The sequence below is a fragment of the Eucalyptus grandis genome, chromosome 5 (genome assembly GCF_016545825.1).
Source record: "Eucalyptus grandis isolate ANBG69807.140 chromosome 5, ASM1654582v1, whole genome shotgun sequence".
Classification (NCBI taxonomy): domain Eukaryota; kingdom Viridiplantae; phylum Streptophyta; class Magnoliopsida; order Myrtales; family Myrtaceae; genus Eucalyptus; species Eucalyptus grandis.
The window spans coordinates 57425277-57447392 of record NC_052616.1 but is presented as its reverse complement, the minus strand read 5'-3'; the positions used below and the strand labels follow the sequence as shown (position 1 = coordinate 57447392).

Sequence of the window (22116 nt, the reverse complement as noted above, 5' to 3'; positions counted from 1 at the left end):
GTGTAATATTTGAAGTTCGTCATTTGCTTATTTCCTTTTCTAAAGTAAATGGATTAAATGATAGACATGCTGACTCATCATTCAAGCATGTCATTTGAGCCAAGAGGAAAACCACATTGAAAATTTATTACTAGTTCAAAAATCACATTTCACATATAAAAAATTCAGAGACAAAATTACATGTCAAATCAAAATTCATGGATTGTTTATGTTGTCATCTCTTATTGAGACAGGGCAATCTCTTCCCATTCTTCATTTCAGCACAGAAAGCATAGGTAAAATGATCTATATCGCAAGCCCGATGGTATTTAATCAAATCACATCCCTACCATGACACTCATTACGATGTTTCGCAAAGTGAAGTACACATTAGTGGTCCACTCATTGCATGAGAATACATGCGTTTTTTTTTGTAAGAGAGAGAGAGAGAGAGACGTAAAAGAAGGAAGCATGTATCAGGAATTTTCTGGATTATAAAGCATGAATGGTGCTTATGAAAGTGAAAAATTCAAGACGAACCCTGCTGAAAAGTAACTATCCGAAGGCGCATTTGCAGCCAAAAGATTGGTGAAAGCTGTACCGCCTGGAAGTCTGTAAACTTTACAATGTTTTGCAGTTCGCTGGTAAACAATGGGTGATTTCTCATGTCAAGAGCATCAATTATGAACTGCCCCACGCTGTGTACTTCGAGAAAAGAGCACCCGACAAAAACTTTTTGTTATAATCACCAGAAGGAGAGGACATCCACTGACCAAAGCAGTCTTCCCCACTTAGAAAAAGGTCATTGACCGCTCATCACTCTCTTCATTCACAAGCATCCTCCTCTAATTGCATATACGAAGCGAGAGGTGATCGAATTACTAGGACAAGATGCATTTACAGTACAGACTCAGAAGAGCATACTGCATCTTTCATCTTTAGCAATTAAATAACATAAGCCATAAACAAAGAACGGGCATTGCATTGGCACCTTTGGTAGCAGTAAATCAGTCAATGATTTACCCCAGCAGTCCTCATAATGCACTTAATTCTGGCAAATGTGGTCGAAAAATATCCACTAAAAAGATTTGACAATCCCTCATAAACATGCCACGATTTGGCCACGAACTAGTTAAGGCGTGCATCAAGACAAAAGCCTTAGGTAGCATCGGTTATCCTTCAAGACAAGGTGACTTTGATTGAATGGAAGGTTCAGAGTATAACAATCACATGTCAATTGACACAAATAGCAAATAACAATATCATCATTTAGATTGATGCAACATATGGCATATTATTCCATTGGAAAAACTTACCATGGAAATCCCCAGCTACCCTAACCCAACAGTGAATAACCAACCGGAGAGAGTAGCACTAAGACTCACGGTAGGTGGCTCAAAGGGAGGCTGCTACTTGAACCTGCACCAAGAGAGAGGTGTAAGATATCTCCACCAAAGTAGGTTCACCTTATATGTGCTTCTAGTCTGAACATGGAGAGTAACTGGAACCTAATGAATAATAAGAGGATGTCCGATAGAATTTTAAAGCCCTCGTTACTTAAGGCAGCCTTTTCATTCCAGAATTGCCAAAGTTGATTGATTTTGAAAAAAAGTAAAACCCGCCTTCCATGATACCAATGTTTGCCCATTTTAGATCAAGCTGCGCTCTTATTGAAACCAAATGAAAACAACAAACTATCTTATCTTCATTACTGAGGTAAGCCAGCTTCTACTTCATCCCACAAATCTATATTTCTAGAAAACCTCTCATTCACCTGCGTAATAAGCTCCCTAGCCTCATCGACCTTATTGATACGCACCAACCCATTGACTAGTAACTTCATATTTCTGAAATTCGGAACCCAACCTTTTTCCACGCTCTCCTTACAAATCTGCAAAGCGGTATCGAAATCCCCTCCGTTGCAAAGATAGTGAATGAAGGTGAAATAACAATCACTGTTGGGCCGGCAATCGTGGTTCACCATGCTCTTAAACATCTTCTTCGCTTCGTCGTTCCTTTCTTCATTGCAAAACCCATGAGTCAAATGGGCATACGTCTCCATATTCGGCTTCATCCCCCCGTCAACATCCCGTCGAGCAACACCTTCGCCCCATCCGACTTCCTTAGCTTACACAAGCTCTAAATCCTGATATTATAAATACTAACTGTTGGAAAATAATCCAAAAATAAAACACAAACTGTTTGTTGCAATCAGAACATGAAATTGGAGGTGAGGTACGAATATCCGAATCTCCTTAAGGTAATTAGTTCCCGCCAATGGTGCTCCGCAGATTCACGAACTATGCCTCATAAGATACAACACCTCGAACCTGTTTGGATTAGCACTATGCAAACAGGACTCAGTCGAACCGTTCAATTGAACCGGCACACTCAGAAAATTCAGAAAAGTAGAAAAGTGTATCGAGCCTTTTTTGGAATCGAGTCGGAAAAACCAAAAAACCATAAAGAAGCTCTATGCTCCCATCTATTTATAGAGATTTTTAGTTCATGTACAAAAGAGATACATGAATTAAATAGACGCATGTATCTTCGAAATTCATGAATCAAGAGATACATGAATTCAAGAGATTCACGAATCCAGAGATACGTGAATTCAAGAGATTCGTGAACTCAATAAATACATAAACTAAAAGATACATGGATCTAGAAAATTCATGAATTCAATAGATACATGAACGGAAAAGTTTAAGAAATTCATAAATCCAAAAGAGATACGTGAATAGAAAAGACGTATCTTAATTTATTGGCATTCGTTGATCCATTAACCATAATTACAACAATCCCCCACATTAATGGATCAACAAAACATTTTTGACTCGAAGGAATCTGAGCATGCCTGTTGAAATAAACCGCATCAAGATAGGTAGCTTTCGCTTTGAACCTTCTTTAGTGAAAGCTTATCGGATTTACTTAACTAGTCGATGGACTAAGCCTTGAATCGCCGCTGTTTGTGTAAGCCTAGACAATAAACCTCACACGGAGTATTTCCAATTCAAGATTGGTTCTCGGTTGTGTTCGTTCTTTCGGCCCTGAACCTCTCGAGATTCATGCGTGCTTTAGAAAATCTAGCCTTTAAAGATTTTCATAGAGTCGGCCAGCTCCACGCATATAGGTGCATTCCTATTAAAGATATCCTACCATATCTCACTTGGATGTTATATTCCAAGTTATAGGAATCATTAAACGCATAGTGTACCCTTAATAACGCTGTAGGAGAGCATTGTTGCATCATAGGAATGGTAGACAATGCTTACACTAGAGTTTCCAAAATTTGCGTTGTCCTATTGAACCTAGACCATGGGATCTCCAATCGCATAGGTTAGGTTTCCACCCTGGAATCTCTTTATTGGGTTAAGGCTCTTAAACCCATTCCCCTTGATGCGCAGTTTATCTGCTCTTTTGACAAACCTTTTGTCAGCGGATCCGCAATATTTTCCTTTGACTTTACAAAGTCTAAAGCAATTATTCCATTTGAGAGCAACTGCCTTACGGTGTTATGTCTACGACGAATATGTCTAGACTTACCGTTATAAATCACATTATGTGCCCTTGCAATTGCCGCTTGATTGTCACAGTGTATGCAAATTGCAGGCATAGGTTTTGGCCACATTGGAACATCTTCTAAAAAATGTCGAAGCCATTCTGCTTCTTCAGCAGCTTTATCCAAAGCAACAAACTCCGATTCCATTGTAGAGCGTGTTATTAGAGTTTGTTTAGAGGATTTCCATGACACTGCAGCACCTCCTAGTGTGAACACATATCCTCTAGTCGATTTCGATTCATCAGAATCTGAAATCCAGTTTGCATCACAATAACCTTCCAAAACAGCTGGATATTTACCATATTGTAGAACATAGTCTTTTGTCCTTTTCAAATATCCTAATACTCTCATCAAAGCATTCCAATGCTCATGACCTGGGTTACTAGTATATCTACTCAGTTTGCTTACTGAGTACGCAATATCAGGTCTAGTGCAATTCATGATATACATGATGCTGCCGATTACTTGAGAGTATTCTAGCTGTCTAACACTATTTCCAGTGTTCTTTCTTAAAGTTAGGTGTGGAAGAAAATGATTGTTTGCATCTTTAATGCCGAATCCTTTAAATCTCTGAAATACCTTTTCAATGTAATGAGATTGTGTTAAACCTAAGCCATCAGAATTCCTTAGAATTTTGATGCCGAGTATAACATCTGCAACACCTAAATCTTTCATCTCAAAGTTCTTCTTGAGAATGTTCTTGGTGATTTTGATGACCTCAATGTTATCTCCAAAAATGAACAAGTCATCAACATATAGACAAATAAGTACATATCCAACTCGTAGTGGATTTAGTGTACACACATTTGTCACACTCATTGATTCTATACCCATTTTGAATCATTACCCAGTCAAATTTCTCATGCCATTGCTTAGGAGCTTGTTTAAGTCCATACAATGATTTGACAAGTCTACACACTTTGTGTTCTTGTCCTTTGACCTTGAACCCTTCAGGTTGTTCCATATAAATCTCCTCGTCAAGATCACCATTTAAGAATGCAGTTTTCACATCCATTTGATGTATTTGCAAATTGTATAGCGAAGCTATAGCAATCAACATCCTTACGATGTTATTCTTGTGACAGGTGAATAAGTATCAAAGTAGTCAAGACCCTCTTTTTGTCTAAACCCTTTGGCTACAAGCCGAGCTTTGTACTTATCAATGGAACCATCAGCTTTTAGTTTTTTCTTGAAAATCCATTTACATCCAATTGTTTTATTTCCTGGTGGAAGATCAACCAATTCCCAAGTATGGTTACTTAGGATAGAATGGATTTCATTGTCAACATGACTTCTTTCCGAAAAGGAGCATCCGGAGATGACATTGCCTCTTTATATGTTTGGGGCTCACCTTCTAACATGTATGTTAGAAAATCAGGTCCGAAAGATTTTTCGATTTGAGACCTTTTACTCCTTCCAAGTTCGGCTTCTTTGGCCACAACTTCATCATTCTCGGATTCGATTCTCTAAGCCTTTTAAGAAAGTTCTCCTTGATTTCTTTTTGCAGGATATATATCCTCAAAAAATTCAGCATCCCTTGATTCTAGGATTGTATTAACATGAATTTCCGCATTTTCAGATTTATGAACCAAAAATCTATATGCGCTACTATTTTGAGCATAACCGATGAATATGCAATCCACCGTTTTAGGTCCCAACCGAGTTTGTTTCGGAGGAGGAATCGCCACCTTGGCCAAGCACCCCCACACTTTTAGAAAATTGTAGGATGGCAACTTTCCATTCCATAACTCATATGGAGTTTTATTTGTCTTTTTGTGGGGTATTTTATTAAGAATATAATTTGCAGTTAAAATTGCTTCCCCCCACAAGTTCTGAGGTAAACCTAAACTCAAAAGCATGGCATTAGCCATCTCCTTTAGTGTCCCGTTCAATCGTTCAGCAACTCCATTTTGTTGTGGAGTATAAGGTGCAGTCGTTTGGAGAATTATTCCATGATTAGCACAAAACTCTTTCAAATTGATTGAACTGTATTCTCCTCCTCTATCAGACCTAAGCACTTTGATTCGTTTATCAAGTTGATTTTCAACTTCAGTTTTATACTTGACAAACATGCTCATAGTCTCATCTTTGCTAATTAGTAAATAAACATAGCAAAATCTAGTACAATCATCCACAAATGTGATGAAGTACTTCTTTCCACCTCTACTTTCTACAAACTTTAAATCACATAGATCACTATGGATTAATTGTAGAGGTTCACTTGTTCTTTCAATGGATTTGAAAGGTTTCTTGGCAAACTTGGCCTCAACACAAGTCTCACACTTGTAACGAGCATCCAACTCAAATCTTGGAATTAACCCCAAGTTTGCTATTCTCTTCATTGTACTATAGTTTACATGTCATAATCTACCATGCCATAGATAAGGAGACACAACAAAGGTAAACGAAGACTTTTCTATATTAATAGTCTTTGAGTACACATACTTTGAGTTTACATCAATGACAGCCACATTGGCCTTAAACAGGTCATTACATAAGTACCATTTCCCTACATACATCCCTCCTTTTGAAAGTACAAACTTGTCAGATTCAAATACAACTTTGAAACCCTTCTTGACAAGTATAGGGCCAGAAATTATATTTTTCCGAATATCTGGTACATGCAGCACATTCAGCAGGGCGACCTCCTTGCCAGATGTAAACTTCAGGATCACCTTTCCTCTTCCGGCGATCTTTGCTGATGCAGAGTTAGCCATATAAAGCTTCTCATCTTCTTCAGCTTTCTCATAAGATGAGAACATGTGTTTATCTGCACAGATGTGATTTGTGGCACCCGTGTCTAGCCACCAGCCATTAGTGTTCGACACTAGAGATGCTTCAGACATTACCACAGCAGACAGTCTCTCAATATTGTCATGCTCTATCAAATTCAGTTGCTGGGTTGCACCTTCGTTCTTGCCTTTTTTCGGGCGCTTCTTGCAATCCTTAGCACGATGGCCAGGCTTGTTGCATATAAAACACGTCCCTTGGAATTTTTGGAACTGCTCCTTTTGCTTTCCTTTTCCTTGAAAAGACATCTTCCTTTTTCTATCTTGCTTGGATTTGGAAGATTCCACAATGTTGGCCTTTGGCTCAGAAGAAGGATTCGCACTCCTTCTATTGTCTTCCTCGATCCTGAGGCGCAAAATGAGATCTTCAAGGCTCATCTCCTTTCGTTTGTGCTTCAAATAATTTTTGAAGTCTGACCAGCCCGGAGGTAGTTTCTCAATCATGGCTGCCACTTGGAATGATTCACTAAGTATCATTCCCTCAGCCGAGATGTCACTCAGAATTAATTGCAATTCTTGAACCTGACTCATGACAGATTTAGAATCCACCATCTTGTAGTCCAAGAATTTGGCAACCACAAATTTCTTGGTGCCAAAGCATCCTCGGTTTTGTATTTTTCTCTAAGGACTCCCATAACTATTTAGCATATTCAATATTACAATAAACATTATAAAGAGAATTCACTAAACAGTTAAGGATATAATTTTGGCATAAGAAGTCCCCATGCTTCCAAGCCTCCAACGCACCGAGCGTCGTGACATCTTGCTCATTTGGACTAATTATCGGGCACACCTCCGATAAATATTTCGTCAGATTGAGCATGGTCAAATAGAAGTACATCTTTTGCTGCCACTGTTTAAAGCCCACTCCGGTAAATTTCTTCGGTTTCTCATTAGCTGTAACTGGAGGCGTTGCCATCACGGTAGGCAAGGTTCGTTGAACCATCCCTCCAGAAACAGAGCCAAAAGCCATTTGGCCTATACTGTTCTGAAAAACAGTCCCGGGTATACCAGTCATGTGACTTGTACCCGCACCACCAAAATTGGTGTTGGCCCAAGGGCCCATAGCATTGGCTGCTACAAATTCAGACCTCGAGGGTTGAACATCTTCCATAGCATCGGTCGAATCGACCATAGGAACGTCTCTAGAAACATTCGGGACATTGAAGGGCACTTGGTTGTTTCCAGCCATCTCAATAATCTGACAAGAACAACAAACAGTGAGTGAATAATTGCCTTAAGATTGTTGGAAAATAATCCAAAAATAAAACACAAACTGTTTGTTGCAATCAGAACATGAAATTGCAGGTGAGGTACGGATATCCGAATCTCCTTAAGGCAATTAGTTCCCGCCAATGGTGCTCCGCAGATTCACGAACTATGCCTCCCAAGATACAACACCTCGAACCTGTTTGGATTAACACTATGCAAACAGGACTCAGTCGAACTGTTCAATTGAACCAGCACACTCAGAAAATTCAGAAGAGTAAAAAAGTGTATCAGAGCCTTTTTTGGAATCGAGTCGGAAAAACCAAAAAACCATAAAGAAGCTCTATGCTCCCATCTATTTATAGAGATTTTTAGTTCATGTACAAAAGAGATACATGAATTAAATAGACGCATGTATCTTCGAAATTCATGAATCAAGAGATACATGAATTCAAGAGATTCACGAATCCGGAGATACGTGAATTCAAGAGATTCGTGAACTCAATAAATACATAAACTAAAAGATACATGGATCTAGAAAATTCATGAATTCAATAGATACATGAACGGAAAAGTTTAAGAAATTCATGAATCCAAAAGAGATACGTGAATAGAAAAGACGTATCTTAATTTATTAGCATTCGTTGATCCATTAACCATAATTACAACAATAATCCCCCGAGAGACCCCGTACTTCTGCATCAATTCCGAAACATTCCCGACGTCTTCGTACTTCTCTTCCTTATAAAGCCCAGCCAACATGTTCCCAAACTTGTTGAGTTGGGCTTAAACCCCTTCCTATCCATCTCAGCCAGCGTCAAGTACACCGAACTCATCAACCCGGACTTTGAGAATGCCTTAATCACAGTATTGAAAGTCTCCAAATTAGGCGCTTCGATATAAATCCTAAGGAAATCCATGAAAATCCTCTTCCTCTCCTTATAGGGTGCCTTTGGATGAGCATTCGCAGGGGGCTTTCAACCTCTAAAGCTCGTTGGGGAAATATTGGACCGTTTGGTAGCCATTTTGAAGTATCTTTCAAATGAAAACCAACATTAGGAAAGCTGAAGGCCTAATGTTAGTAGGGATTAGTTTTGAATTTTCAGTATTTGGCCAAATGCTGAAACTTATTTTTTTCTTCCAAAACTATCCTCACTCATTCTTTAAATTTCTAATTTTGCCCTCGTTATTATTTTTTTAAATGCCAAAATAATGCTAAAAAAATAAAATATATTTTGGTCTTTTAAAAAAATTATATATTTGATTTTTTTAGCATTATTGTCAAAATATATATTTAAAAAGTTGCATAAATTATTTTTTTCATTTTTAAACAAATAAAAATTAAAAAATATCGGTGAAGGGTTTGGTTTTTTTAATTTATATATTGGATTCTTAGCATTATTTTCAAATTTTAAAAAATTTCAAAAATTTCGACAAAGGATTTGGTCTTTTTTAAAAGATATATGTATTTGATTTTTTTTAGTATTATTATAAGAATTTATATTTAAATTTTTTTCATACATTATTTGTTTAATTTTAAACAATTAAAAATTATGATGAAGGGTTTGGTCTTTTAAAAAAAAATTATATATATGTATTTGATTTTTTTAACATTATTGTGAAAATTTATATTTAGAAAGTTGCATACATAATTTTTTTTTCAATTTTAAGCAAATAAAAATTAAAAAATTCTGATGAAGGGTTTGGTCCTTTTTAATATATATATATATATATATATATATATATATATATATATGTATTTGAATTTTTAGCATTGTTTTCAAATTTATAATTAAAAAGTTGCATACATTATTTTTTTAAAATTTAAACAAATAAAAATCAAAAAATTCAGGGAATGATTTGGTCTTTTTTTTAAATTCTATGTATGGTCAAACTTTATATTTAAAAAGTTGCATACATTATTTTTTCAATTTTAAATAAATAAAATTTAAAAAACTAATATTAATCACTCAAAGAGTTTTTCAAATGTGTTTTCTACCAAACAATATTTCTCTCAAAGTTACTTCTCAAAGCATAGTTTACCAAACAGCCTTTGGATTTGCCTAAAGTCCTTTAGGTTAAATTGCTTTGCATTTTTCCAACGGGTTTTCAAAATCTTTGAACCAAACGCACCCAAGTCCTCAACAATTGATGGTGTCTTTCCCCAACAAAGTGGAATAAGAGCTAGCATTGATGGAGGAAACCATTGGCACCATGCTTAAGTTAAATGCCTAAGCTTATTTTATTTGGACATCTCAGATTAAAGACATCGTCTTGTCAAAATTTATATGATCACATCACCGGGGATAAAGGTGAAGAAGACAAAGAAGATAAAGAATGGGAGCAGATCAATAAGAAAATAGTTGGCTCTATCCACAATAGGTTGATCATAATTTTTTATATCATGCTCCTCAAGAAACAAATGTTAACACATTGCGGAAGAAATTGTAAGATGTGTGTAAGAGGGGTTCTCACAAAATAAAGCATTTTTAATTAAGAGATTTGTAAATTTGAGATACAATGAATAGAGTAGCATGTCTGAGCAATCGACTCAACTTTATGATGTTGTAAATTAGTTGAAAATCGAAAAATTGATCTTGGTGATGAGCCGTTGACACGGCATTTTTAAATTAATTTTTTTCTCCTACGAAGCTTATTTATTTATTATTTTCTTCTTCAAAATCTTATTTAAATTATATTAAAAAACTAAAAGGCTAAAATTTTAATTTTAAAAATTGAAAAAAATAATGGCAGGGTGCAAGAGGCATCATCGGTAGCCTTAGGGTAGGGCCCATGTCGCCTAAAATTGGGCGCCCTCACCCTTGTTAGGCTTGGGCACCCTCTCCTGGACTAGCAAGGGTCGGCCACCCTTGCCCATGGTCGACGATCTTTGTTGGCCCCTTTGGTAATGGGTGGTAGTGCCCCACTAGCAAGCCCTACTCTTTTCCTTCTTTTCTTTTTTTTGATTTTTTTAAATATATAATATTAGCATTTTTATTTTTAATCTAATCTAAATAAGAGTTGAAGAAGAAATAACAAAAAAAATCCATTTGAGAGAGAGACATTAATTTAAAGATGCTATATATGCAGTTTTTGTTGGATGTCAACGAAGAATTTGATTATACTAATTTAATAAGTTTTCGTTATTGATTACGCTTTTTGAAATTTTTAGGACTTAATTGTACTTTCATGACAAGTTTATGACTTATAGTGCACTTTAGCGAAAATTTTTATGTGAATTAAATTTAATAGCCATTGGAATGGAATATATGGAACTAAATGAGTGCGGGACATCTGGAGTGCCATAATCAAGACGCCGGGACACTTAAGTGCCATAACTTTAAAACGGTACACTTAAGTGCCATCATCGGAGTAAAATGGGACACTTAAGTGCCACTCCGGCGAAAATCCGTGAAATGACTGACGTGGCGACTTTCCGGCGAGCTCGGTCCCAAACGGCGTCGTTTTGCACGCCGACATGGCGGAGAAAGTGCAAAACGACGCCGTTTCGCGTCTACGTGTAAATAATAGTATATAAATTAATTAAATTAGATTTAAAATATTCAAAAATTTTAAAAAAAAATAAGAAAAATTTAAATTTTTTTAAAAATTAAGAAAAATTTTAAAAATGTTAAAATTTTTAAAATTTTAAAAATGTTAAAAAAAATTTTAAAAAAATAAAAAAATTAAAAAAATTAAGAAAATTTTAAAAAAATTTAAAAAATTAAGAAAATTTAATTTTTTTAAATTAAGAAAATTTTAATTTTTTTTTAATTTTAAATTTTTTAAAAATTAAGAAATTTTTAAAAAAAAAATTAAAATTAAAAAAATTATAAAAAAAGTGGGGAGTGGGAGGCCGAATGGGGCGGCTCCCTTGCCGCCACCGCCGGCTCCCTCACCGCCCGCCCGCCCTCCCCCTTTTTTAATTTTTAATTTTTTTTTTAAATTTTCTTATTATTATTTTTAAATTTTTTAAATTTTTTAAAATTAAAATTTTTTAAATTTTATTATTTTCTTAAATTTTTTAAAACAAATTTTAATTTTTTTTTAAATTTTAAAAAAAAAAAATTTAAAATTTTCTTTTTTTTTAAAAATTTTTTTTAAAAAAAAATTTTTAAAAATTTTAAAATTTTCTTTTTTTTAAAATTTTTAAATTTTTTTAAATTTTCTTATTTTTTTTAAATTAAAATTTTTAAAATTTTCTTATTTTTTTAAATTAAAATTTTCTTTTCTTTTTTCTAAAAAAAGTTTTAAAATTTTTAAAATTAAAACTTTTAATTTTTGTTAATTTTTTTAATTTTTATGCTGATTTGGAGCTCCGGCGAGCCACGTAGGTAAAAAATAATAATAAAATATTGCCACGTAGGATTTCCGGCAAGGGTCGCCGGAGGTGGCACTAAGTGTCCCACTCGAAAAAAAAAGTGGCACTTAAGTGTACCGTTTTGAAGTTATGGCACTTAAGTGTCCCGGCGTGCCAAGTTATGGCACTTGTGGTGTACTTCTGCCGGAACTAAATTGAGTCAAATTGATCTAACAAAATTGTCGGGAAATGAACTGATTGAATGCTTATATTCTTGTGATTTATATCATGCATAACGTTACTAAAGCCATGACCTTTCTTGCTTCTTGTTCGATGCCTCTGTTATGGGAGACTTGTTGCGACCCTCTGAATGAATAACCCCTAAGATGGTTAATGGATTAACAAGCAAGTGTAGACAATCCCTCTTGTGAGGTGGTGCTTGTAATTGGCCCAAGTTCTCCAAAAGCCTAACAATTGTAGCTTGATTTCCTTGGTTAATTATGTAATGCTATTTTTAATTTAAGAATGGCCACCAATCTATTAAAGGTTGCTTAGAGGCCAAGTAAAATGTGAGAGGTCATTTTACTTTTGCAAATTAGAGACTCGAGCGTAGGGCCTTGATAGCGCTAGATGTCTGTCTAATGCCTAATTTGGTATCTTTTCCTCTTTCTTGAAAGCATTTAATCATGCGATCTTCAAAACTTTTAAATCCAAAGCAGACACATTTACATGACCACACATAATCAAAGTTGTATAACACAAGAACATTAACCATCAAAATAACATCATACCAAGTAAAATACTATGATATCAAAAGCAATTGAGGTGCAACAAGAAAACCCAATATGAGTCGGGCAAAATATATTCATTCTCTTGTTGTTGAACCTTGGAATAGGACTCCTAAGGCTGCTAATAATTAAATTTACAAATGGCCTAAATTAAGGAGTGCATGTCTCCAAAAGCTAAATGATGATAATAATGATAACATGATTAGATATCTAAACTATACCAAAAACGTGTTGGATAAATTTAAATTAATAACCATAATGAAAATTCTACAAATATGAGGCAAACATGCTAATGTGACTTGACAATAAGCTAAATGTGCTCATTTGCCCACTAAACAGTTCCAAATAAACATGGAATCTTTGTGACATGTGAATGATAATGTGTGATTTCACTAAAATATGAGATTAAACAACATACGTGGCAAAAGAAATAAGGTTAATCATATCCAAGGACCGATCCTTAGAACGGCTTGATGCCAGGTCTCAAACTTTGCAAACATGACATTCAACATAGGAATCAACATTACATCTTAATCTATCATAGAATATGATATCGACTTGAGTAAATGATGAAGAAAAGTGAGCTTGACACCCTAGGGCCCTTGGCCAAAGCATGGGGCGAGACACATTTGCAAGGTTTTTCAACAAAAAATAAAGGGAAACGGCTAGATAAAGCTAGAAGGGGTCACAGCCAAGGGAGGAGGAAATGGACCGGTTTAACAACAAACTTAAGTCTAATGTAACCCAAAAAGGTCAAATCATATGTACTAGATGCCATAACTGTGTCAATCGATCAATAGACCAAGGTAGTAGATTCATAATGCATGCAATGGCTATGAGAGCTACCATACCTCAACTTTTAACTATAATTCGAAGCTTGTTTATCTTTGGAGAACGAGTTACAACTTAAAATGATAGAGGGAAGAAAGTGTTTTACCTTGAATTCGTGAAGCAAGGGGTCCTAGGCTCTCACTCAACTCACGATATTTAGCAAAACCGACACAATTTGCTATAGTTCCCTCAACCTTCACTTGTTACTTAATGATTTTGGGTTCCTCAAATCATAGTTTTTATGGTTTTTCAAGCCTAGAGAGAGTACTAGGAAATGAAGACTAGAGAATGAACCAGAGAAATGAAGGTGCAAATGAGAGGGATGAATTTAGAGAGAGAGAAAAAAGTATCTTGAATCCCTCGGGATAATTGTCCAAAAAGTTATAAACTTATTGTACGGCAACAAATTTAGTCATAAACTATTCAATTGTGTTAATGCAGTCCTAAACTTATTGTAAGGCAACTAGTTTAGTTATAAACCTTTTAATTGTACTAATTGTGTTCTAAACTTTTGGATAGTTTGTCAATTTATTCATAAATCTTTTAGCAATTTACCAATGTAATCATTCCGGATAAGTTTGGTTGGAAATTGTCTAAGGACTACACTGGCAAATCATTAAAAGGTTTATAACTAAATTGACAAATTGTCAAAATATTTAATACTAAATTGGCATAAGTAAATGATTTAGGACTGAATTGGTCGTTGTACAATAAGTTTAAGAATTTTGAATAATTTTTTTTGAATCCCTTTATATGGTCACTGGCCAAGCCCATCCTTACCCAATGATTTCTAACCAATATCCACTGGTTCAAAGCCTTAAAGTGCATTGGTTTTTGTCCAACATTTCAAGCTTGATCCATCGAGTCTTTGTCACTAAAATCAATCAACTTGGGTCATGGGTCAGGCTTGGGCACACTATGCAGTCGCATGGAAACGACAAGTATGTAGTCATCGTTTGTCCGTTTTGACAGAAATTTGTAGTGGAGTGAGCTAATATGTAGATTATAGTTATGTAAAATTTTCAGGCCAAACGGACATTAGAAACTCCCACTTTGATGCCCTTAGATCACCGTTTATGGGCTGCCTGCCTCATGTAAGGATCAATTAATACCTTCGATTAATGCGAATTTGGGAAACTATAACTCTTTGGAGTAAGTCATGTGCTATATACCATTAGAAGAAGGGCTCATGCCTCAAAAAGCAACATATTGGTACACCAATGCCACATCTATCCAAAATTAATTTTTGTATAATAAAAACTTTCAAATTGTTAATCTGTGTTACATTTATTATAAACTGATTTTTTATATGATAAAAAATTCCAAACTAATATACTCGTGTCATATTTACCTTAATTTGATGCACTCATGCCCCATTTACAAAAAAAAAAAAAAAAAAAAAAAAAAAAAATTCCATAACTACCACAATTTGGAGTAAATATGGTGCATGTATACCAATTTGGGATGTGGCATGACTGTACTAATTTAGAGTTCCTTTTTTTTTAATGATACAAAATTAGTTTGGGGGTGAATATGGCACTCATATTAGTTTGGGAGTTTCTTGTGAAACAAAAAATTAGATTAGGGTAAATGTGTTATGGATATACTGGTTTAGAGTTTTTGATGGTATTAGCCAATAAAAAGTTAGAGTCAAAGATGTTCATTGCAATGCTTAAGCTTGCAAATTTCCAAGTTTGTTTGAGCCTTGACCCAAGCAGGAGAAGCAGCAACAAATGAAAAAAAGAAAAAGGTTGAGTCCTGGTGTGGGTTCGATCTGTCCGTGAGCTCTAGCATTTTGGTTGATCAAAGTTGTTGCCGCCGAGTCTAATATGATAAATTAGAATGCTCCATTATTGCGTGCAAAAGAAATGTAATGAGAAATGTGAATGCATGATGATGCTATGTCAGTGTTTTTAGTTAGGGGTCGAATTTTGCCATTATTAGCATATTCGATTCTTAATCTTTATGAAATGCATATGTGATGCCTATCTCTTGACATAGGGTCCAAGATAATAAGACTACAATGTCCCTAGTTTCTAATTGTAGAGATGTGCTGATAAAAATGTCAATGCAAAATGGCGTGTGATCACAGTATTTCCTCGGGATCAAATTTTGTCGTTTGACGGAGAATTTGATCTTTTAGGTGAAAATTTAACTATCAAATCCTCTTTAAAAAGAAGCTCTAACACTTTAGTTTTGCTTACAGATGTTCTGAACTTTTTTGCGTCCTTGCCCACATAACACTGTTCTACCAAAGAGCTAGCAACTTAGATTCCCTCACAATCTCTATGTTTACATCATATATCCACATAAAAGTGCAACAAAATATTGCACATCCAAGCCGCTTAATTTGGTGAACACTGAGCCCCTGGAAAGATGAATTATAGTGAAAATGCATTTGAGAATTTTATCTTCCTTCAACCGTACTAATGGTGATGGTATTCACGGATCGGATGCTTTCTTCTTGTGATGGGACTTCGTGAGCCGGCGAGCGTGAAAATGTATATGTCGGTTGCTTTGGCTGTGAAAGATTGGACTCCCCATTCAGCATTAGAACCACGGCAAACATGTTGGGTCTATCTGTGGCATGGTCTTGCGTACAGAGAAGCCCTAACTGAATGCATCTCATCACTTCTGACACCAAAAATGCATCGGCAATGCCTTCATCCATTAGATCTAATCCTTTGTCTTCACACCACAAGTGCCAAGCCTGTAACAACTAGTCGATTGTCAGAGTGTTTCAAGGACTACCAAAGGTTGAAAACTAAAATGGAGGTGTAGTAGTTCGAAGTTAGATCTTGCTCTTACATAAGTGAGGAGATTGAGATGTTGCCCTGGGTAATCTAAACTTGTGTTCTTCTTGCCGCTAATAATCTCCAATAGCAGTACTCCAAAGCTATAAACATCAGATTTCTCAGAAAATATTCCACCCATGGCATACTCTGGAGACATGTAGCCACTGTAGACAAAATAATATAAGTGGAGCATTCTTGAAGTACAGTTCAAACAAAAAAAATCATAGGCTAAAGGATGATGACATGAGAGATGAGAAAATTGGAGGGTCATAAACATCCAACTTGACGAGCATTGTATTTCTCATATCTTTTAGCATTTGCATTGCGGCGCTGGTCTATAATTACCTCGGAGTGAACTAACATATTGGAACCATTGGATGTACATGGAAGAGTTTTCTCGGTAATAGTAAAGCAACGGTTGGGACATGTATGAAGGGAAAGCTGAGCGCATTATATTGCTAATCTACTTTTTAAGGTGATATATTGCCTCATGAGTAAGTACTCCTAATAGTGATGATAGAAAGCTTACAGTGTCCCCACAATTTTGTGAGTATTTACCAAAACTTGAGTGCCTTCAAACATCCGTGACAGCCCAAAATCTGAAATCTTGGGATTCATCTTTTCATCCAAGAGAATGTTGCTCACTTTCAAATCCCGATGTATGACTCTAAGGCAAGAATCGCGGTGGAGGTAAAGCAGCCCTTTGGCGACCCCCTGGATAATGTGGAAGCGTACACTCCAGCTAAGTTTTGCCTTCTCTTTTGAATCTGAACAAGGTCGCAAACAGAAGAAATATCTAGTTTCAATACCGGATTTTGTTGAAAGTAGGAATAAGTTCTTCAAAGAGTGAGACTAACCAAAGAGGAAGGTGTCCAAGCTCTTGTTGGGCAAGTACTCATACACTAGAATCTTTTCCTCTCCCTCAATGCAGCAACCAAAGAGTCTCACCAGATTTCGGTGTTGAAGTTTGGAAATTAGAAGAATCTCATTCTTGAACTCCGCTATGCCTTGGCCCGAGCTGCTTGAAAGTCTCTTTGCTGCTATCTCCTTACCATCGTTCAGTTTTCCCTGTTTCAAAATGAATAGCACTATCAGACCTTGGATAATCTCCTTATTTCCCTCAGAGAAGGCTTTTCTTTTACCTTATAAACTGGGCCAAACCCTCCCTGCCCGAGTTTGTTTTTCACGTTGAAGTTATCTGTCGCGAGGCGTATGCTATCAAAGTCATAAACGACCAGTTTTGATGTATCATCTTCCTTCATCTGGTCTTTCCAAGTAGTGTCCCTTAGCAATTTTTCTGACGTAAAGAGCCTTGGGATTTTCATTTTCCTAAACTTCCCTGCATTTTACAGATAGAACAAAATCAACTCAAGATAAGCATGAGAACATTAGTAGCAGAGTAGGCTCCTGAAGCCGTGGTTCTACCAATAATTTAAGATTCTTATATTGCAGTTAGCGCAAAATCACCCTTAAAATAGCAACAAACTATACATCTTTTATTACCTCTCCACTTTGAAAGACCACAGACTGAAATACTAGCTCCAAATAAGATGATGCCAGAAATAGTACTTAGGCCGATGATAAGTTTTGTTCGCGTAGGTACACCTGAACCATAGAAAATATATTATAAGAAGCACAGGAAGTGCAAAACCAAACTTGTATTGATTCAACCATTTCAACCTGTATCCATACCCGCACTCGCATACACAAGTCGAATAAATAGATCTTCGCCACCCATGGATAATTGCTGAGTATCTAGGAGGTCTTTACTCCAAGCCATACATCCTATAGCATTTACATAAGAAAAGGCCAAGCACGAGCAGTTTTCTAGGCACCAACTTTGACATCCTTCCGCATTATCTATCAACAAATGATCAGCGGAATCAGGCAATTTTATTTGTCTCATTTGCCTAAACATATCTTTTTCCACAGTTGTTGAAGCTGCTGCACTTGCAGATTTCTGACAATTCAATTCCATTTTCCTAAGGCACCCTCTGGTCCAGTTTCCTCTGTTCCATTCTTCATCTGATCTAGGTTTAAAACCTTTTAAGCATCTGCATATGGGTGAACTAAACGGGTTGCAAACTCCAAAGGGGCCACATATTCCATAAATGTCACAAGGGTTAGTTGGTGCCGGTACCTCCCAATATGTTATCCAGCCATTGAACCAATAAGCTGCCTTTAGAGATCCTTCAGAAGAGATGAAAACATATTCAAAGATGGAGTTGTTGTAATTTTTGAGGTAATAATATGAGGTTCCCTGGACATTATCTTGTTGGAGATCGTAAAATATGTTGGTTATGTTTGGTACTCCGATGAACTTGGTTTTATCCCAATGTCCACTTCTCCAGTAAGGACTTGATCCATTCCAAATGAAAAGCTGAGGTGGTGTCTCCGATGTCACTCCCGCGACAAAGCTTCCGTGTGAGGGATCATCTTCGCCTTTCCAGGAAGTCAAGTTTAGTTTCTTTCCTTCTTTCACATTTACTCCAATCTTCATGTTTGGCAAGAGAGTGTCTATTGGCTCGTCAAAGCTTTCCCACATTATATGCGCGTTCCTGTCTTGAAGAACAAAGTTTCCATAGTCTGAAAGCAATGCTTCAGAATAATTCGACTTTGCCATGGCATTAGTAGACCACACAGTGTTTTGTCGCCCATCAAGAAGCTTCAGATTTCCATCTTCGCCAATTATTAAACTTGCAGATTGATCTGTATGTCCAAGTGGCTTGTCCCTGTTGGCCACCCAGACAACTCTAGAGGGAGTCATCTGCTTGTACCATATTCCTACGTACTGCTTTGCTGATCCTTTGGGCGTGAAGAACCTGAGCTCAAAGATTTGACTACTAGAGACAAGGGTTTGGTCCTGAGCCAGTGGACTTGATGCAGTTATGCTGTAAATTGTGCTGCTTTGAAGTGCTTGAAGCAGGAAGAAGACAAGCAAAGAACACAAGTGCATAGTCATTGGAATTATTTGAAACAGAATCAACAAGTATTTGTGAAAAAATGCCTTGGGAAACTTCACCTCTTATAAGCATATCAAAGTGGATAGAGACCTGAATCATGAAAATGACATGACCGGTACTAAAACTTTTGTACCACGCTGACCTTGGTATCGTAAATTTTAAGTTGATCACTTGAGTTTCATTACTTTAAAAATTGTCAAGTTTATATGAGTATTGCCAAAACATCCAACATGGCTTCAATTTAATATAAAACCATTTGACGTGGCGCACTGGGGAAATAATGTCTTCTAGAGTGTTCACAAACAATATCATTTAGCCATTCCTTGACCCAAATTGACAAAATTAAGGCTAAATTCAACTCAAACCCTAAACCCAAATTAGGTCCAATGGTGGTGAATCTTTATCCTGTGGGTGCCGTCAAAGGATACCATTGGAGCGAAGGCGCTAGAGGTGGCACTGCTGCTGATTCTGAAGGGCGACCTCAATGGGAATCCTTCCAATTTGTGGTAATGTAGCTTTCTTCCCATGGGCATTGGACTGGAATTTCGGATGTGATATTGGAGATTTTCCCTTTGAGGCCAGTAGCACTCAGGGCCATGGGTAATATAATTCACAAATTTCGCCCATTGTTTTTTAACCAAAGTAAGGTTATTGTGAAATTATATTTTCATTTTAGTTACTTTATTAGCTACCCTTCTCTCTCTCTCTCTCTCTCTCTCTCTCTTTTTTCTTTTCCTTTTTATCATTTAACTTGAAAATGACTTGTAGATTGTCATACGCTCATCTTAGCAAAAGGCATCATTTGAAAGAGGGAAAATGATATTATACATATCATAAATTTTCAATTAATCGTTTGAGTGTCATAATATTTTAAAAGATATTCATTTAAGTGACTGGTAATTTCTTTTGACATAAAATCATGTGACGTGGCTTGCTGGATAAGTAATATCATCAAAAGTGTGCAGAAAGGACGTCATTTAACCCTTTCCTCGCACCAAATTGACAAGCAACTGATTGCTCAAGAAATTGAGATGAAAGACATCGCCACAAGCCCACTGCATACCCTATCCTATAGGGCCCTGAGTGCTGCTGCTTGAGCTCGCAGCCTCAAAGGGAAAATCTCCAATGTCAATACACATAATACCGGTCCATCCCACGAAGAGAAAGCTACGTTACCACAAATCAAAGGAATTTCCATTGCGGCGACCCTTGAAGACCAGTAGCGGCGCCTTCTCACCAAGGATGTTCTTTGGCGGCACTTGGGGGACAAAGACTGGCCGCTGTTGGACCTAACTTGGGGATAGGGTTAGGATTTGAGTTCGATAAGCCCCCCTTCATCAATTTGGAGGTAAGAAAGGACTAATGACTCATTTCTGCACGCTTTTGATATCATTTCCTTATCGAGCCATATCTGATAATTTTATATTAAATTATTGACATGTTAGAATTTTGACTAGTGATGTCACTTAAGTAAATTTCCTTCAAATTGATGATACTTAAGTAATCAATTAAACATTTATGGCACCGTATATAAGGATTATGACACTTATGACATTTTCTTCCCTTTTTATTAAAAAGTTCGCTCCGCTTATTCAAACTATAAAGTAGGATAAGTAGTTCGCTAGAAAAAAATAAAAATTGGACAGATTTTTCCGTTATGACAGAAAACAAAATACGAAAACAAACATGTACCTTTACGTCTGGTCACGGGAGCATGAGGAGAACGAAGGTAGGACGGGGGAGGCACCAGCGCCGCCATGGCCGAGGCATTGTAAAATGGGTACAGCTCGAACCTCATGCTGCAGCTTGGAGCGAACAACCTCCCACCTTGCTTCCCCTGTGGGAGACCCCCGATTCTTGCCTGGAGGCACGTGTTGCACTCCAACACCGTCAAGTCCGGTGTGCACTGCGCGAGAGTGTACAGCTTCTGCGAACTCGTAAAGTTTGCCTCCGCAACGGCAAGTTTCTTCCCCGACTTGCCGACTGAAGCCCTCGCAGCGATGTCGTCCATGGTCTCTCCCAGGACTAGCATGAACTGTGTTGGATTGGTGATGTTCCTGGTGCGGTACGTCTTGAAAGAAGGCACTTGTTCCATGACCGAGTAGATGGACCCATCGGAGTACCTCAACATACACTCATCGTACCAGATCACGGAGACTCGCTGGTTGGGGCATCTTTGGAGTATATCCTGTTTTCCAGTGGCCACGCAGTCGCCGCACGTGGAGGTGTTGATGTCACCACGGCAGAAAAAGAGCCCGTAGACCTGGTCGGGATGGTTTTGGCCAACAGTAGCATTGGCGAAGCCATCAGCGCCATCGGCGGCAGCAGAGGCGAGGGAAGAGAGGAGGGTGTTGAGGTTGGATTGGTAGGCGGAGTTGGGAGTGAAGAGGGTGGTGTTTGGGCAGTAATGCCGTAGAAACGTGGGTGCTGATTCAGTACCTACAAAATTGATGAAGAAGAAGAGAAGAGAGAGGGAGATGGTGAAGCAAGAACTCATTTTTATGTCAATGAATCCCTTGGTCTTGCTGCACAGGAACGGAATTATGGGAAGAAGAAGAGCCACGGTCTGCTCTCCTATATATCTTTTTCGTGGGAACTAATTGGAAAATTAAGTACTTGTATTAAACGGAACCTAACCCAGACTGCCAAATCTGTTAAATAATTATGGGGTTAGGCATTCAAGCCCTGAATATTTACACCCGTTGGATTGTCAATATATATTTGTGACTGATGTTGAAATGGTTGTAATCCAATGGCTACAAATGCAAGCAAAGTCCAGCCTAGTGGTATCCCAGTCGTAAAGCTAATTAATGGGAAATTGACATGTAACAAATTCTATATATCAAAGTACATTCTTAATAATATCGTTGAGAAGTATCAGAAGATAGATTCGTTCTACG

The 22116-nt window shown here is 37.0% G+C and overlaps 1 protein-coding gene and 1 pseudogene across 4 annotated transcripts; both read right to left on the bottom strand.

The window, feature by feature from the left end:
• Positions 1-833: 833 nt before the first annotated feature.
• Positions 834-10417, bottom strand: LOC120286153 (annotated as a pseudogene).
• A 5178-nt stretch (positions 10418-15595) lies between these two features.
• On the bottom strand, positions 15596-21787 carry LOC104447601 (G-type lectin S-receptor-like serine/threonine-protein kinase At1g61550). Of its 4 annotated transcripts, none has more exons than XM_039312094.1 (8): positions 20909-21787; positions 17934-19169; positions 17757-17858; positions 17396-17592; positions 17111-17321; positions 16783-17020; positions 16267-16417; positions 15596-16177 (listed from the first exon to the last, which is right to left on the bottom strand). In XM_039312094.1, the coding sequence occupies exons 1-8, from the start codon at positions 21711-21713 to the stop codon at positions 15866-15868; spliced, it is 3252 nt and encodes a 1083-aa protein (XP_039168028.1). In that variant the 5' UTR covers positions 21714-21787; the 3' UTR covers positions 15596-15865. The 4 variants fall into 4 exon arrangements, with proteins under 4 accessions (XP_039168028.1, XP_039168029.1, XP_039168030.1 ...); XM_039312095.1 differs by having other exon boundaries at positions 15596-16168; positions 20909-21786; XM_039312096.1 differs by having other exon boundaries at positions 17946-19169; positions 20909-21786.
• Between the last annotated feature and the right edge of the window lie 329 nt (positions 21788-22116).

Excerpts from the sequence above, each read along its gene's own strand:
- LOC104447601 (XM_039312094.1), bottom strand. The coding sequence starts at position 21,713 with ATGAGTTCTTGCTTCACCATCTCCCTCTCTCTTCTCTTCTTCTTCATC. Across the intron at positions 17,593-17,756 it reads TGGTCTTTCAAAGTGGAGAG|GGAAGTTTAGGAAAATGAAA; the intron begins GTAATAAAAGAT and ends TGTAAAATGCAG. Across the intron at positions 16,178-16,266 it reads ATCTCAATCTCCTCACTTAT|TTGTTACAGGCTTGGCACTT; the intron begins GTAAGAGCAAGA and ends ACAATCGACTAG.